Source organism: Salvelinus sp. IW2-2015, unplaced genomic scaffold, assembly GCF_002910315.2.
Source record: "Salvelinus sp. IW2-2015 unplaced genomic scaffold, ASM291031v2 Un_scaffold7343, whole genome shotgun sequence".
In the NCBI taxonomy this organism is placed as follows: domain Eukaryota; kingdom Metazoa; phylum Chordata; class Actinopteri; order Salmoniformes; family Salmonidae; genus Salvelinus; species Salvelinus sp. IW2-2015.
The window spans coordinates 333-14,685 of NW_019948603.1; the positions used below are offsets into that span (position 1 = coordinate 333).

The following is a 14,353-nucleotide window of genomic DNA, read 5'->3' on the forward strand; positions in this document are numbered from 1 at the left end:
CTGTCATACTTCCAGGTCTATGCCCAAACCAGTTCGGAACTTCTAATTTTAAAAATTAATCTCTCCAGAAATAAAGGTCTCTCACTGGTGCCAGCCTTGCGTACCGACCCCCCTCAGCTCCCCAGCTGTGCCCTGGACACCATCTGTGAAGTGATCCTCACCATCTAGCTTCAGAGTTTGTTCTGATACGGGGTGACCTAAACTGGATATGCTTAACACCCCGGCAGTCCACAATCAAGCTTTGATTGCCCTCATCTCACACAAAAGCATCAAGGAAACCCACCGCAGGTAACAACCCTCTAAATCACTGTAAACATGGCACCCTAATAGACATTATTCTGGACCAACCTGCCCTCCAAATACACCTTGCGGTCTTCAATTCAAGATGCTCGGCGTCAACTGCCTCATTGCCTGTATCCGCCCACGGGTCCGCGGTCAAACGACCACCCCTCATCACTGTCAACGCGCCCTAAAACACGTCTGCGAGCAGGCCTTTCCTAAATCGACCTTGGCCCCGGGTACCCTGGAAGATATTGACCGCATCCCGTCAGTTAGGAGATGCCTGGTCATTCTTTAAAAGTACTTTCCTCACCATATTTAGACCAAGCATGCTCCGTTCAAAAAATGCAGAACCAAGAACAATATAGCCTTGGTTCACTCCAGACCTGACTGCCCTCGACCACACAAAAACATCCTGTGGCGAACTGCCAATAGCATCGAAGCTGTCCTCATACTGTCCTCCCTCCATAAAGGTAGATATATATACTTACTCATCCATACAGGTACTAGAAACATGGATTCAATTCCTTCCAACACCAAACCCATTCAACACGGGAATTCTAAAAAAATGACATGAGGCCGAAAAACGAACAATCATAGTTGACCTGACGGTACTTCTTTACAGGGTCAGGGTGCTTATCAAGATATTCAGGCTCTCCTTCTTTACAGTGTCAGGTGTTATCAAATATCAGGCTCTCCTTCTTTACAGACTGTCAGGTGTTATCAGATTCAGACTCTCTTCTTTACAAGTGTGGCAGTGTTATTCAAATATCAGGCTCTCCTTCTTGACAGATTGTCAGGTGTTATCAGATATCAGACTCTGCCTTCTTTACAGTAGCAGGTTGTTATTAAATATCAGGGACTCTCCTTCTTTACATTGCAAGGTGTTATCAAATATCAGGGCCTCTCCTTCTTACATGTCAGGTGTTAATCAGGATCATCAGGCTCTTCTCTTACAGTGTTCAGTGTTATTAGAATAGATCAGTATGCGGCTCCTTCTTACAGTTTGTGTCAGGTGTAATCAAATATCAGGCTCGTTCCTTCTTACAGTTTGTATGCAGGTTATTCAAATATCAGGCTCTCCTTCTTTTACAGTGTCAGGTGTTAATCAGATATCAGACTCTCCTTCTTTACAGTGGCAGGTGTTATCAAATTCAGGCTCTCCTTCTTTACTGTCAGGTTGTTATCAATATCAGACTTCTCCTTCTTTACCAGAGTAGCAAGGATGGTGTTATTAAATATCAGACTCTCTTCTTACAGAGTGGCAGTGTTTATCAAATATCAGGCTCTCATTCTTTACAGCTGTCAGGTGTTAGCAGATATCAGGCTCTTCTTCTTTACAGTGTCAGGTGTTATTAAATATCAGACTCTCCTTCCTGACAGTGTCAGGTATCAAATATCAGGCTCTCGGAAGGAATGCAGTGTTTTGATCATCTGTCTCTTCTCCTGCTCAGAGAGGACCTGACAAATGGTGCTGGGCCATGGCGACCAGCATGCGTAGTGTTCCATGGAGTCCTAAACGCTAACACTAATCTAACTGCGCGTCATTAACCTGTCGGCTAAATGAGTTCAGGAAGCGTCAGACAACACCGTCTGGGTGCCACTTGCTCAGTGCTAGCCTTCCAATGACATAGTTACTGAAGACAATGCAGGAGAAATGACAGGGCTTTATAAGTGGTCAAAGCTGGTTATAAGACTGAGGAGTGTGTTATAATGTAGTGATAACACATGGCAAAGGTGAAGTGTAGATTTTATGACAATGTTGACAATTCAGGAAGATTCATTTGGTTTGGAAAATAGATATGATTCCTTACTTCAAAGATGAATAAACAACAATAACACTATTTTACTCACAATGGCCTTCATTTACGTCTTTGTAACATGGAAACTATACAGCAAAAATAGTTGGATTTGTTCATGTATGTACACAGAGTTTAAGCAATACATTATCATCATATTTGATGGTAGAAACATGTGTCAATTGGGTAAAACATTGTCATTGGGTAGAAACCATGTCATTCGGTAAACATTGTCGTTGGGTAGAAACATTTCATGGGTAGAAACATTGTCAGTTGGGTAGAAACATTGTCATTGGGTAAGAAACATTGTCATGGGTAGAACATTGTCATTGGCGTAGCTCTCCTGTGACAGGGCATGAATAAGAGTCACCCATACACAGACTTAGGAGAAAGAAATGTGAGCCCGGATAGCAGACGTTGCGTCACGAAATTCAATTCAAGACTCGTACAGCCGCTGCACACTAATCACAGAGTAATTTGTGCCGCTTTCACAGACGGTATGGCCCGCTTTCGCAGGAGGTAATGGTCCCGCTTTCACAGAGGTAATGTGCCCGCTTCGCAAGGTGACACCAAGCGTAAACACTGCACATGTCGGCTCAGCTGGAAATGACTTCTTAAATGTCAAGGAGCACTGCAACGTGCGATCGGATTGAATCGCAGCCTTTGAATTCCATTTCAAGCAACAAAAACACAAACAATGCACCACTTGATTCCCAATAAATGTGGTCTGATCCAACAGCAGTCCGTGAACTTTACCTGACAGGACGTACAGAGGGCTGTGATATAACATCTTGATCCAACAGCAGCTGTGTAAACTTTACCTAACGGACACAGAGGCTCTGTGATGATAACATCTGATCAGATAGCACGAATGCAGCAAGGTCCTGTTAACTTTACCTAACAGCGACTACAGCAGGGCTGTAGAATACATGTGTGTATTATGTGTGTGTGGAGGTTCGGGATTGGGTCGATGGTGCTGTTCATTCTGAGTGCCCTGAATGCAGTTCATCAATATTCATAACAAGGCAAAAACCTCACTGCTCGCAAATAATGGATTACAAACATGAAAAGGGATGGCATCGGCATCAAAAAGACTGCACATTCAAAAGATTGGAGTTTAGAGTCGGTCAACTGGCTTCAACAAGCAGAGGAACTAGGAGGGGTGCTAACGACTATCACAGTAATGTAAAGCTTCCTAAATAACATGCCCCTTTCAGAAGAGCCTTGAATCTGCAACATAAACTCCAGATCAGTACGTTAATGTGTAGCGGTCACAAGATCCCAACATTCGTTGACTCCAATGAACCTTTTGACGGATCCTTGTTTTATAGCAGGAGAGTCCAGAGACAGCACTGTGACATCACTCAGCTGTAATGTGACATCACTCAGCTGTAATGTGACATCACTCACGTGTAATTGATGTGATGATGAGTTATTACTGTATTGATATAGCTGTCATAGTGACACTGGGAGGGCATCCCAAATGGTTCCCTGTTCCCTAAATGCCCCATGGGTCCTGGTCATAAGTAGTGAACGATTAAGTGAGCAGGGAGCCATTTGGGACGCAGYCTGACTGGATCAGCTGGGGTTCTATATATTGATCTGGTGGATGAAGTGGGCCCACGGGCCTCTGGAGGTCAGGCTGATCTTAAGGAGGTAAATGATGGGGTGATTTGGACTCCTTGAGTGGTTTTCTAGCACCTTTTAAAAACAAAGAGGCTACAGAGATGCCRCCGTGTTCAATGACCCAACACTAATMCTCTGGTCGTTGTAATATTTGTARGTCCTCATTRTACCAACCTTTGTGATTGAACCATGTTTGCTGAGATGGTGTGGTATTCGTACAGCCATGTTAAAAACCAACGTGGTAAAGGTAGGGAGAATGAGCTAAAGCAGCATTATAAAGTCATTGCATGTTTATGAAGGGAAACAATAGCTCTAGCCCTGCTGGTCGAATGCTGCTACCCGGAAACAGAATTGTGCTGTTATATATTCATTTCCACAATTCCTGCACGTGTATTTTTCTGAGGTAATTTCAAGATTACAAAATGCCCTTCAAATGAAGATTTTAAAAACAGGAATGTAAAGATGCGTGATGATCATCAACAAACATGGATAGGCAGCTCAGTGAGTTCATAATATCCTAGAAATAAATTATCATAAAATAGACTTCTGTACTTTTTACACACGCTGCCTGCCTTATATACACAGTATAACAATATCTCCAAAATGTTACAATTACAACCTAAAACCCCTCAAAGAAAAATACAACATCTCTGTCTGAAAGGGCACCATAATACCTCAATAGTGCACTACATTTGAGCAGAATAGTGTACAACAACCTCAATAATGCACTACTATTGACCAGGGTAGTGCACTACATAGGGAATAGGGTGCCATTTTGTACTATATTATAGTATACTACTATTGACCAGGGTAGTGCACTACATAGAGAATAGGGTGCCATTTTGTCCAATATTATAGTGTACTACTATTGACCAGGGTAGTGCACTACATAGGGAATAGGGTGCCATTTTGTCCTATATTATAGTGTACTACTATTGACCAGGGTAGTGCCCTACATAGGGAATAGGGTGCCATTTTGTCCTATATTATAGTATACTACTATTGACCAGGGTAGTGCGCTACATAGGGAATAGGGTGCCATTTCGGATTAATTTAATGTCTCTGTCGCTCAGCTCCATGAACCCCATCCAAAGTCATGTCCCGTCATCTGATAAAACCTCCTGTTGAAAGGTTGATAAAACTCCCTCAGCCTCTGTACCACCTCAGAGTCAATATTAGGATGAGTCCTTCCTTTGGTCTTCCCCAGACAGTGAGGCTTACTATTCCCCTCCGGCCTCTTCAGACAGGGGAAGCCCTTGGCTGGGTTGAAGTGAAAGTGTTTGTGACCGACCACCCTCCGGAGGCCCAGGAAGTCCTGTACGCGTGTCATCTCCCCYGCCGGGTCGGAGATCAACCTCTCCCCGCTGATGAAGAGGAGCTGGTCCTTGGGGAAGTACTGCAGCCAGCGTTCTAGGTGCTTGGCATACATCCCGATCTGGACGGCGCTCCAGGACGTATCGATGAGACCCGTAGTCCTGTTCTTGAAGGCGAGGCTCTCGAAGGAGGGGATGTCAGGCTTCTTGGAGCGGGTCTGAGTGTAGTCTGAGATGGCCCTGGTGACGGGATCTCGGACCACCACAATCAGCCTGGTGTCTGGGGACATGGTGTGGATACGGGCGGGGACGTCTTTAGTGACGTAGTAGCTGGGGGTCTTCTCCATGGTGATCTGACCCTCCTGGGTCTCAGGCATACGGTCTCTAAGGAGAGGAGAGATGGAGAGGTTTGTTATTATACACACAGGATAAAGACAGGACTGTGAAGCACTCCATGAAATGGAGAGATGGAGAGATGGAGAGGAGAGATGGAGAGATGGAGAGATGGAGAGATGGAGAGATGGAGATGTGGAGAGATGGAGAGGTGGAGAGAAGAGAGGTGGAGAGGTGGAGAGATGGAGTGGAGACGTGGAGAGGTGGGGAGATGGGAGATGGAGAGGTTAGTATCGGGCTAAGGCACATATAGCACTGTGTGGTTCAGGAGTTACATTCTGGGACCATGCAGCAGCCAGGCTATAGTTCAGGAGTTACATTCTGGGACTCCCCAGCATGCTAGGTCCAGACTATAGTTCAGGAGTATCATTCTGGGACCATGCAGCAGCCAGGCTATAGTTCAGGAGTTACATTCTGGGACCATGCAGCAGCCAGGCTATAGTTCAGGAGTTACATTCTGGTGACATGCAGCAGCCAGGCTATAGTTCAGGAGTTACATTCTGGGACCATGCAGCAGCCAGGCTATAGTTCAGGAGTTACATTCTGGGACCATGCAGCGCCAGGCTATAGTTCAGGAGTTACATTCTGGGATCATGCAGCAGCCAGGCTATAGTTCAGGAGTTACATTCTGGTGACCATGCAGCAGCCAGGCTATAGTTCAGGAGTTACATTCTGGGACCATGCAGCAGCCAGGCTATAGTTCAGGAGTTACATTCTGGGACATGCAGCAGCCAGGCTATAGTTCAGGAGTTACATTCTGGACCATGCAGCAGCCAGGCTATAGTTAGGAGTTACACCTGGACCATGCAGCAGCCAGGCTATAGTTCAGGAGTTACAGCCTGGGACCATGCAGCAGCCAGGCTATAGTTCAGGAGTTACAGCTCTGGGACCATGCAGCAGCCAGGCTATGCTGTTCAGGAGTTTACCAGCCTGGACGCAATGCATGCCAGCCAGCCAGGCTAATTCCATTATCTCTACGATGCAGCAGCGGCTATAGTGAGTTTACATCTTGACCGCAGCAGCCAGCTATGTTAGGATTCTACTGGACTGCAGAAGCCAGGCTAGTCAGGTTACACCGGCATGACCACAGCTATTTATCAGTTAAGCTGGTACATCAGGCCAGCTATTTCAGAGACCTCTGGAACCATGCAGAGAGCTATATTCCAAGGTCAGATTCATCAGGTCAATCATGGAGACATAAAGGATCATGGGTTGGTGGAATAGGAAGATGACTAGGATCAGGTCCCCGCTGGTCCATGATACATCTATAAGGTAAAGGACGCAGTATTCAGTCATAAGAGCTGGTCAGGAGTCAGGTCCCCCTGTCGCATGTATATTCTAAAAGGACCAGTATTCAGAATCATAGAGCTGTCTAGAATCAGGTCCCGCCCGCTGTCCATGTAAATCTAAAAGGACCAGTATTCCAGTCAATATGAGCTGGTCTAGAGGGATCTAGTGGTCCCCTGCTGTCCATGTAACTAAAAGGGACAATCTATTCGAGTCATAGAGCTGGTCTAGGATCAGATCCCCGCTGTCCATGTAATCTAAAAGGACCAGTATTCAGTCATAGAGCTGGTCTAGAATAGGTCCCCCTGTCCATGTAACTATAAAGGCCGCATATTTCAGTCATAGAGCTGGTCTAGATCAGGTCCCCTCCTGTCCAGTAATCTAAAAGGACCAAGTATTCAGATCATAGAGCTGGTCTAGGATCAAGATCCCCCCTGTCCATGGTAATCTAAAAGACCAGGTATCCAGAATCATAGATGCTGGTCTAGGATCAGCGTTCCCCTGTCCATGTAATCTAAAGAGACCAGTATTGTCAGTAAGCACGTGGTTCTTAGATCATTGATCCCCCTGTCATGTAATGCTTACGTTCATTATGATCATGAAAGGTCGAAAGAATATAAGGTCCCCCCCCAGAAAAAGACAAAACTTGTTTAGATGGTCTGTCCCTGTCGTCTGTCTGTCTGTCTGTCTGTCTGTCTGTCTGTCTGTCTGTCTGTCTGTCTGTCTGTCTGTCTGTCTGTCTGTCTGTCTGTCTGTCTGTCTGTCCAGTCCCATGATGCCCCCTCTTACTGAGCTGACCTGACTCTTTAAGATAATACATTAGCCAGTTAACTGCAGTCCCAGACCAGGGTAATGACCAGGGCTCTGGGTAATGGCTAAAGTGGGCCACCAGAGATTTCGACTAAGCCTAAACACATAGGCATTAGGGGTAGTAGTCCTTGTAGTGCATTAGAAGGATAGGAAAGGAGGGAGGGAGATAGGGGTAGTAGACTAGTGCTTAGTGAGAGAGAGGTAGTAGACTAGTGCTTAGTGACTTAGAAGGGTAAGGGAGGAGGGAGGGTTGGAGGGAGGGTAGGAGGGAGGGGAGGAGGGAGGGTAGTGGCGAAAAGAGGAAGACAGTTAGATAACACTACATTAGTAGAGTCACTAACATTAGGAGATGGTTGGTAGTACATATCTAACACTACTTTAGTACAGTCACTAACATTAGGAGATGGTTGGTAGTACATATCTAACACTACTTTAGTACAGCCACTAACATTAGGAGATGGTTGGTTGATAGTATATGTCTCGTAAGTAGATTATTACTATTTTTTTAAACAATGAATAACACAGTTATAAATACTACTAATCTACTACTTTGTAACAAAAAAAGGTATTTGCTGATCTCCTTCTGAATATGTGTAACCAGCTACTGCAGAAACAGGCATGGTAAAGCCTTAGCTGAGCACTGCGGACTGGAGCCTTGGGGTGTGTCCTTGACCTYTGGGGAACGCTCCWTTTGGAAAGACCTCATTACTCCAATACAAACACACAGGGGGTTGCTCTTTCCTTCTGTCGCAATCACATAAACCAACAAAACCTCTTCCCCATTAGTCTCTCGATACATCTCTCTCCACTACACTCATACGTTCCATCTCCCTCTCTCCCTATTACTGTGTGAGGTGTGAACAAAACACCAACCACTACAGCTAGCTATCAGCATCACTGCAACACTTCTGCAATTATCTGTCGTATCTCTTGGATACACAAGCGGAGTGCATTTTGTCAAGGCCCTGAGGGAGTCACAGAGAAACTTACTACCAATCAAAATGCACACTTACTCCCAGAGCAAAACAAACCTGGATGGAAGATGAATTAATAATGCATTAGATATATATGAGAGAGAGAGAGAGAGAGAGAGAGAGAGAGAGAGAGACTGAGACTGAGACTGAGACTGAGACTGAGACTGAGACTGAGAGATATGAGGGTTTTCTATACAAATTGATTGAAGCGGTGTTGGGGGAAGACATTATCAAATCCATGTACACACAACAAGTGTTGTTAAAACTGGCAAAAAAACACACACATTTCTTTGCACATGGCTGTGGGGTGAGACAGGTATGCAGCTCAACCTACTAATCTGAAATCAAATGTCTACTGTTTGCTGATGATCCGGTGCTTCTGTCCCCAACCAAGGAGGGCCTACAGCAGCACCTAGATCTTCTGCACAGATTCTGCCAGACCTGGGCCCTGACAGTAAATCTCAGTAAGTCAAAAATAATGGTGTTCCAAAAAAGGTCCAGTCGCCAGGACCACAAATACAAATTCCATCTAGACACCGTTGCCCTAGAGCACACAAAAAACTATACATACCTCGGCCTAAATATCAGCGCCACAGGTAACTTCCACAAAGCTGTGAACGATCTGAGAGACAAGGCAAGAAGGACCTTCTATGCCATCAAAAATAACATAAAATTAGACATACCAATTAGGATCTGGTTAAAAACACTTGAATCAGTTATAGAACCCATTGCCCTTTATGGTTGTGAGGTCTGGGGTCCGCTCACCAACCAAGAATTCACAAAATGTGACAAACACCAAATTGAGACTCTGCATGTAGAATTCTGCAAAAAAATGTCTGCAATGTAGAATGTAAAACACCAAATAATGCATGCAGAGCAGAATTAGACCAATATCTGCTAATTATCAACATTCAAAAAAGAGCAATTAAATTCTACAACCACCTAAAAGGAAGTCATTCCCAAAACTTCCATAACAAAGCRATCACCTATAGAGAGATMAACCTGGAGAAGAGTCCCCTAAGCAAGCTGTTCCTGGGGCTCTGTTCACAAACACACCCCACAGAGCCCCAGGACAACAGCACAATTAGACCCAGTGAGCATAGACTTGCTATTGAGAGAGGCTCCCGTAGGCAGACCTGGCTCTCAAGAGAAGGCAGGCTATGTGCACACTGCCCACAAGGTGGAAACTGAGCTGCACTTCCTAACCTCCTGACAAATGTATGACCATATTAGAGACACATATTTCCCTCAGATTACACAGACACCCAAATAAATCAAAAAAGCCCTTTGAATTTAATTTAATTGAGAGGGAGAGAAGAGAGAGTAAGAGAGAGAGGAGAGAAAGAGAGATAATGAGAACGAGAGAGAGAAACAATAGAGATGAGAGAGGAGAGAGAAAGAAAGAGAGAAAGAGAGAGAGAAAGAGAGACAAAGAGAAAGCGAGAGAGAAGAACAGAGAGACAGAGAGGGAACAGCGTCACAAGCTAGATGAGTGAAGAAGAGTGCCCTTGGGGTGTAACAAGCTTTCACAATTGTTTCTGTGGTAATAAACTAGATTGCCTGGAGGAACCAATAGGTTGCAAAGCATCTTCCTCTATCAGCCAATAGAGATTTAACATACCCTTCCTGTCCTCCTCCTCCTCCTGCTCTTCCTCCTCCTCCTCTTCCTCCTCCTGAACCACTAGATATCTCTTAGCTCCAGCCCCTAATCACTGTGTGTCTGTGTGAGCTGTGAAACAGCTGTGTTGTGTCTGCTGGTCTGTCAGGTGACTTCATTAACCAATCTCCTTCTAGACAGAGGCTGTTTGAAGCTGCTGGTCTGTCAGGTGACTTCATTAACCAATCTAAAGAAAGTTCCACCCGGTTATTCTTACGGCCAAAGACGGCCTCATCGTTCCTCTAAGAAGCTGTTCTCTTTGATCATGTCTTGGGAAACTTGTCTACAGCAAATGTTCCAGATTATTTTTGAGTGTCTGCATTACCATCACCTCTTATCCTGTGTTTGGTATGGTCTGAGGAAGGAGTGGTTCCCACGAGTAGTAGAACCTATACTACCTCAGAGGTGATTAGGATAAGTAGTAGACCCTATATCCTGGTGAACCCTCCCCTCTGAGTTGAAGATAGTAGTTAGACCCTATAGTCTGGTGAATTCCTTCCCTCTGAGCAGTAAGATAGTAGTAGACCCTGATAGTCCTGGTGAATCCTACCCTCTGAGCTGGTAAATAGTAGTAGACCCTATTGTCCTGGTGAATCCCCCCCTCTGAGGGTAAGATAGAGTAGACCTTAGTCCTGGTGAATCCAAACCTCTCTGAGGTGGTAAATAGTAAGACCCTATTAGCCTGGTAATCTCCCTCTGAGGGTAGATACTAGTAGACCCTGATAGTCTGGTGAATCCTCCCTCTGAAGCTGGTAGATAACTAGTAGACCCTGTAGTCCGACGTGAATCCTCCCCTCTGAGCTGGTAACATAGTCAGCTAAGACCCATGTAGAGTCCTGGTGAAATCCCCCCTCTGAGGTGATAGATAAGTAGATAGAACCCTGTAGTCGGATACGCTGAAATCCCCCCTCTGAGGGGGGGGGGGGTAGATAGTAGTAGACCCTATAGTCCTGGTGAATCCTCCCCTCTGAGGCTAGGTAAGATAGTAGTAGACCCTATTTCCTGGTGAATCCCCCCTCTGATGGTGATAGGAGTAGTAGACCCTGTTAGTCCTGGTGAATCCCCCCCTCTGAGGTGGGTAGATAGTAGTAGACCCTATAGTCCTGTGAATCCTCCCCTCTGAAGGTGGTAGATAGTAGTAGACCCTATTTGTCCTGGCTGAATCCTCCCCTACTGAGCTGGTAAGATAGTAGTAACCCCTAGTGTCCTGGTGGAATCCCCCCTCTGAGGTGATAGATAGTAGTAGACCCTGTAGTCCTGCGGAATCCCCCCCTCTGAGTTAGATAGTAAGTAGACCCTATAGCCTGGTGAATCCTCCCCTCTGAGGTGGTAGATAGTAGTAGACCCTATTGTTCCTTGGTTGAATCCTCCCCTCTGAGCTGGTAGATAGTAGTAGACCCTATTGTCCTGGTGAATTTCCTCCCCTCTGAGCTGGTAGATAATAGTAGACTGTAGCCTTGGTAATCCTCCCCCTTCTGAGGTGATAGATAGTAGTAGACCCTGTATCCTGGTGGAAATCCCCCCTCTGAGGTGGTAGATACTAGTAAGACTAATATCCTGGTGAATCCTCCCCCTCAGCTGGTAGATACTAGTAGCCCTATAGTCCGGGAAATCCTCCCCTCTGAGCTGTTAGATACTGAGTAGACCCTGTAGTCCTGGTGAATCCTCCCCCTCTGAGCTGGTAGTAGAGTTGAGACCCTGTAGGCCTGGTGAATCCCCCCCTCTGAGGTGATAGATAGTAGTAGACCCCGTAGTCCTGGTGATCCCCCCCTCTGAGTGTAAGATAGTAGTAGACCCTATAGTCCTGTGAATCCTCCCTCTGAGGTGTAGATACTAGTAGAACCCTATAGTCCTGGTGAATCCTCCCTCTGAAGCTGCGTAGATATAGTAGACCTATTGTCCTGGGGTGAATCCCCCCCCTTGAGGTATAAGATAGTAGTAGACCCTGTAGTTCCTGGTGAATCCCCCCCTCTGAGGTGGTAGATAGTAGTGACCCTATAGTCCTGGTGAATCCTCCCCTCTGAGGTGGTAGGATAGTAGTAGACCCTATTTTCCTGGTGCATTCCTCCCCTCTGAGCTGGAGATAGTAGTAGACCTATGTCCTGGTGAAGCCCCCCCCTTGAGGTGATAGATAGTATAGACCCTGTAGTTCCTGGTGAATCCCCCACCTCTGAGGTCGGTAGATAGTAGTAAGACCCTATAGTCCTGGTGAATCCTCCCCGCTGAGGTGTATGATGGAGAACTTTGTCCTGGTCGAATCCTCCCCTCTGAGCTGGTAGATAGTTAGTAGACCCATGTAGTCCTGGTGAATCCTCCCCCTCTGAGTGAGAGATAGTAGTAGACCCTATAGTCCTGGTGCTCCCCCCTCTGAGGTGGTAGATAGTAGTAGACTATTGTGTCCTGGTGAATCTCCCTCTAGCTGGTGAGATAGTAGTAGACCCTGTAGTCCTGGTGAATCCTCCCGCCTCTGATGTGTAGATAGTAGTAAGGACCCTATTGTCCTGGTGAATCCCCCTCTGAGCTGGTAGATAGTGTAGACCCTGTAGTCCTGGTGAATCCCCTCCTGAGTATTAGATAGTAGTAGACCCTATATCCTGTTGAATCCTTCCCCCTAACTGAGGTGCATAGATTACTGAGTAGACCCTATAGTCCTGCGTTGAATCCTCCCCTCTGAAGGCTGTAGTAGAGTAGACCCTGTAGTCCTGGTGAACTCCCGTCACCTTATAGAGAGAACCCTTAATCTTGGTGAATCTCTGTGTGGTAGATAGTAGAGACCCTTAGTCCTGGTGAATCCTCCCCCTCTGAATGCCGTTAGATAGTAGTAGGACCCTATAGTCCTGCGTGCATCCTCCCCTCTGAGTGGTAGATAGTAGTAGACCCTGGATAGTCCTGGTGAATCCTCCCCTCGGGTTTGGCTGCAGATAGTAGGAGGACCCTGTAGCTCCTGGTGGAATCCTCCCCTCTGAGCCGTTAGATAGGTAGTAAGAAACCCTATAGTCCTGGTTGAATTCCTCCCTCTGAGCTGGTAGATAGTGATGAGACCCTATAGTCTGGTGAATCCTCCCCTCTACGAGCCGTAGATAGTAGTAGGACTCTATAGTCTGCGTACAATCTCCCCTCTGAGGTGTAGATACTAGTAGACCCTATACCTGGTGAATCCGCCCCTCTGGAGCTGGAGATAGTAGCTAGACTCTATAGTCTGGTGAATCCTTCCCCTCGAGGTGGTAGATAGTAGAGAGACCCTATAGCCTGTGAATCCCCCCTCTGAGCTGTAGATAGTAGTAGACCCATGACACTAGACATCACCGTAGGTGTCATTGGAGTTGCAATGTCGATAGACTTCCAAGTTCGCATTAAAGGGCATTTCTGTCTTTTCAAATTCTAATCATGATGGTTGTTATTAAGTTATGAAAGCCTGTGCTCACCTCATTCAGATTAAAAGACCAGGTAATGTAAGTTAGTTTTATTTGGATTAGAAATGTAGAGATAAAAGTACATGGACCATAACACCACACTCCTCCCCCAAGTCATCCGACAGCAACAGCCAAGCACACAAGCTCCATACAGCCAGTCAGTCAGGGGATTGTAAAATTCCTACTGACGTTCTATAGCAACGAATATACAGGCTTCAAAACCCGCAAAGGATGTAGTCACTGACAACCAGATTCAAGCCTCGTCGAGAATTTTAAGTCACCTGAACACGGAAAGCAAAAAGGATGTTAGTCACCTACGCACAGTTCAAACAGCCTCTTGTCTAGAAGGGAGATTGGTTAATGAAGTCACCTGAGACCACAGTACAGCACCTGCAGGGATTGGAGCACCTACACAGCTCAAACAGCCTCTGTCTAGAAGGAGATTGGTTAATGAAGTCACTGACAGACCAGCAGCTTCCATAACAAGCCTCTGTCTAGAAGGAGATTGGTTAATGAAGTCACCTGACAGACCAGCAGCTTCAACAGCCTCTGCTAGCAAGGAATTGCGTTAATGAAGCACCTGACAGACCAGCAGTTCAAAGCAGCCTCTGTTCTTAGAGGAGATTGCGTTAATGAAGTCACCGACAGACCAGAGCTTCAAACCAGCCTCTGCTAGAAGGGATTGGTTAATGAAGGTCACCTGACAGACCAAGCAGCTTCAAACAGCCTCTGTCTAGAAGGAGGGATTGGTAATGAAGTCACCTGACAGACCAGCAGCTTCAAACAGCCTCTGTCTAGGAGG

At 46.0% G+C, this 14,353-nt stretch overlaps 1 protein-coding gene across 1 annotated transcript; it reads right to left on the minus strand.

The window, feature by feature from the left end:
• Positions 1-3,126: 3,126 nt before the first annotated feature.
• On the minus strand, positions 3,127-5,397 carry LOC112079243 (heparan sulfate glucosamine 3-O-sulfotransferase 3B1). Its single transcript, XM_024145242.2, has one exon. It carries the CDS (start codon positions 5,392-5,394, stop codon positions 4,774-4,776), a length of 621 nt encoding a protein of 206 aa, XP_024001010.1. The 5' UTR covers positions 5,395-5,397; the 3' UTR covers positions 3,127-4,773.
• Between the last annotated feature and the right edge of the window lie 8,956 nt (positions 5,398-14,353).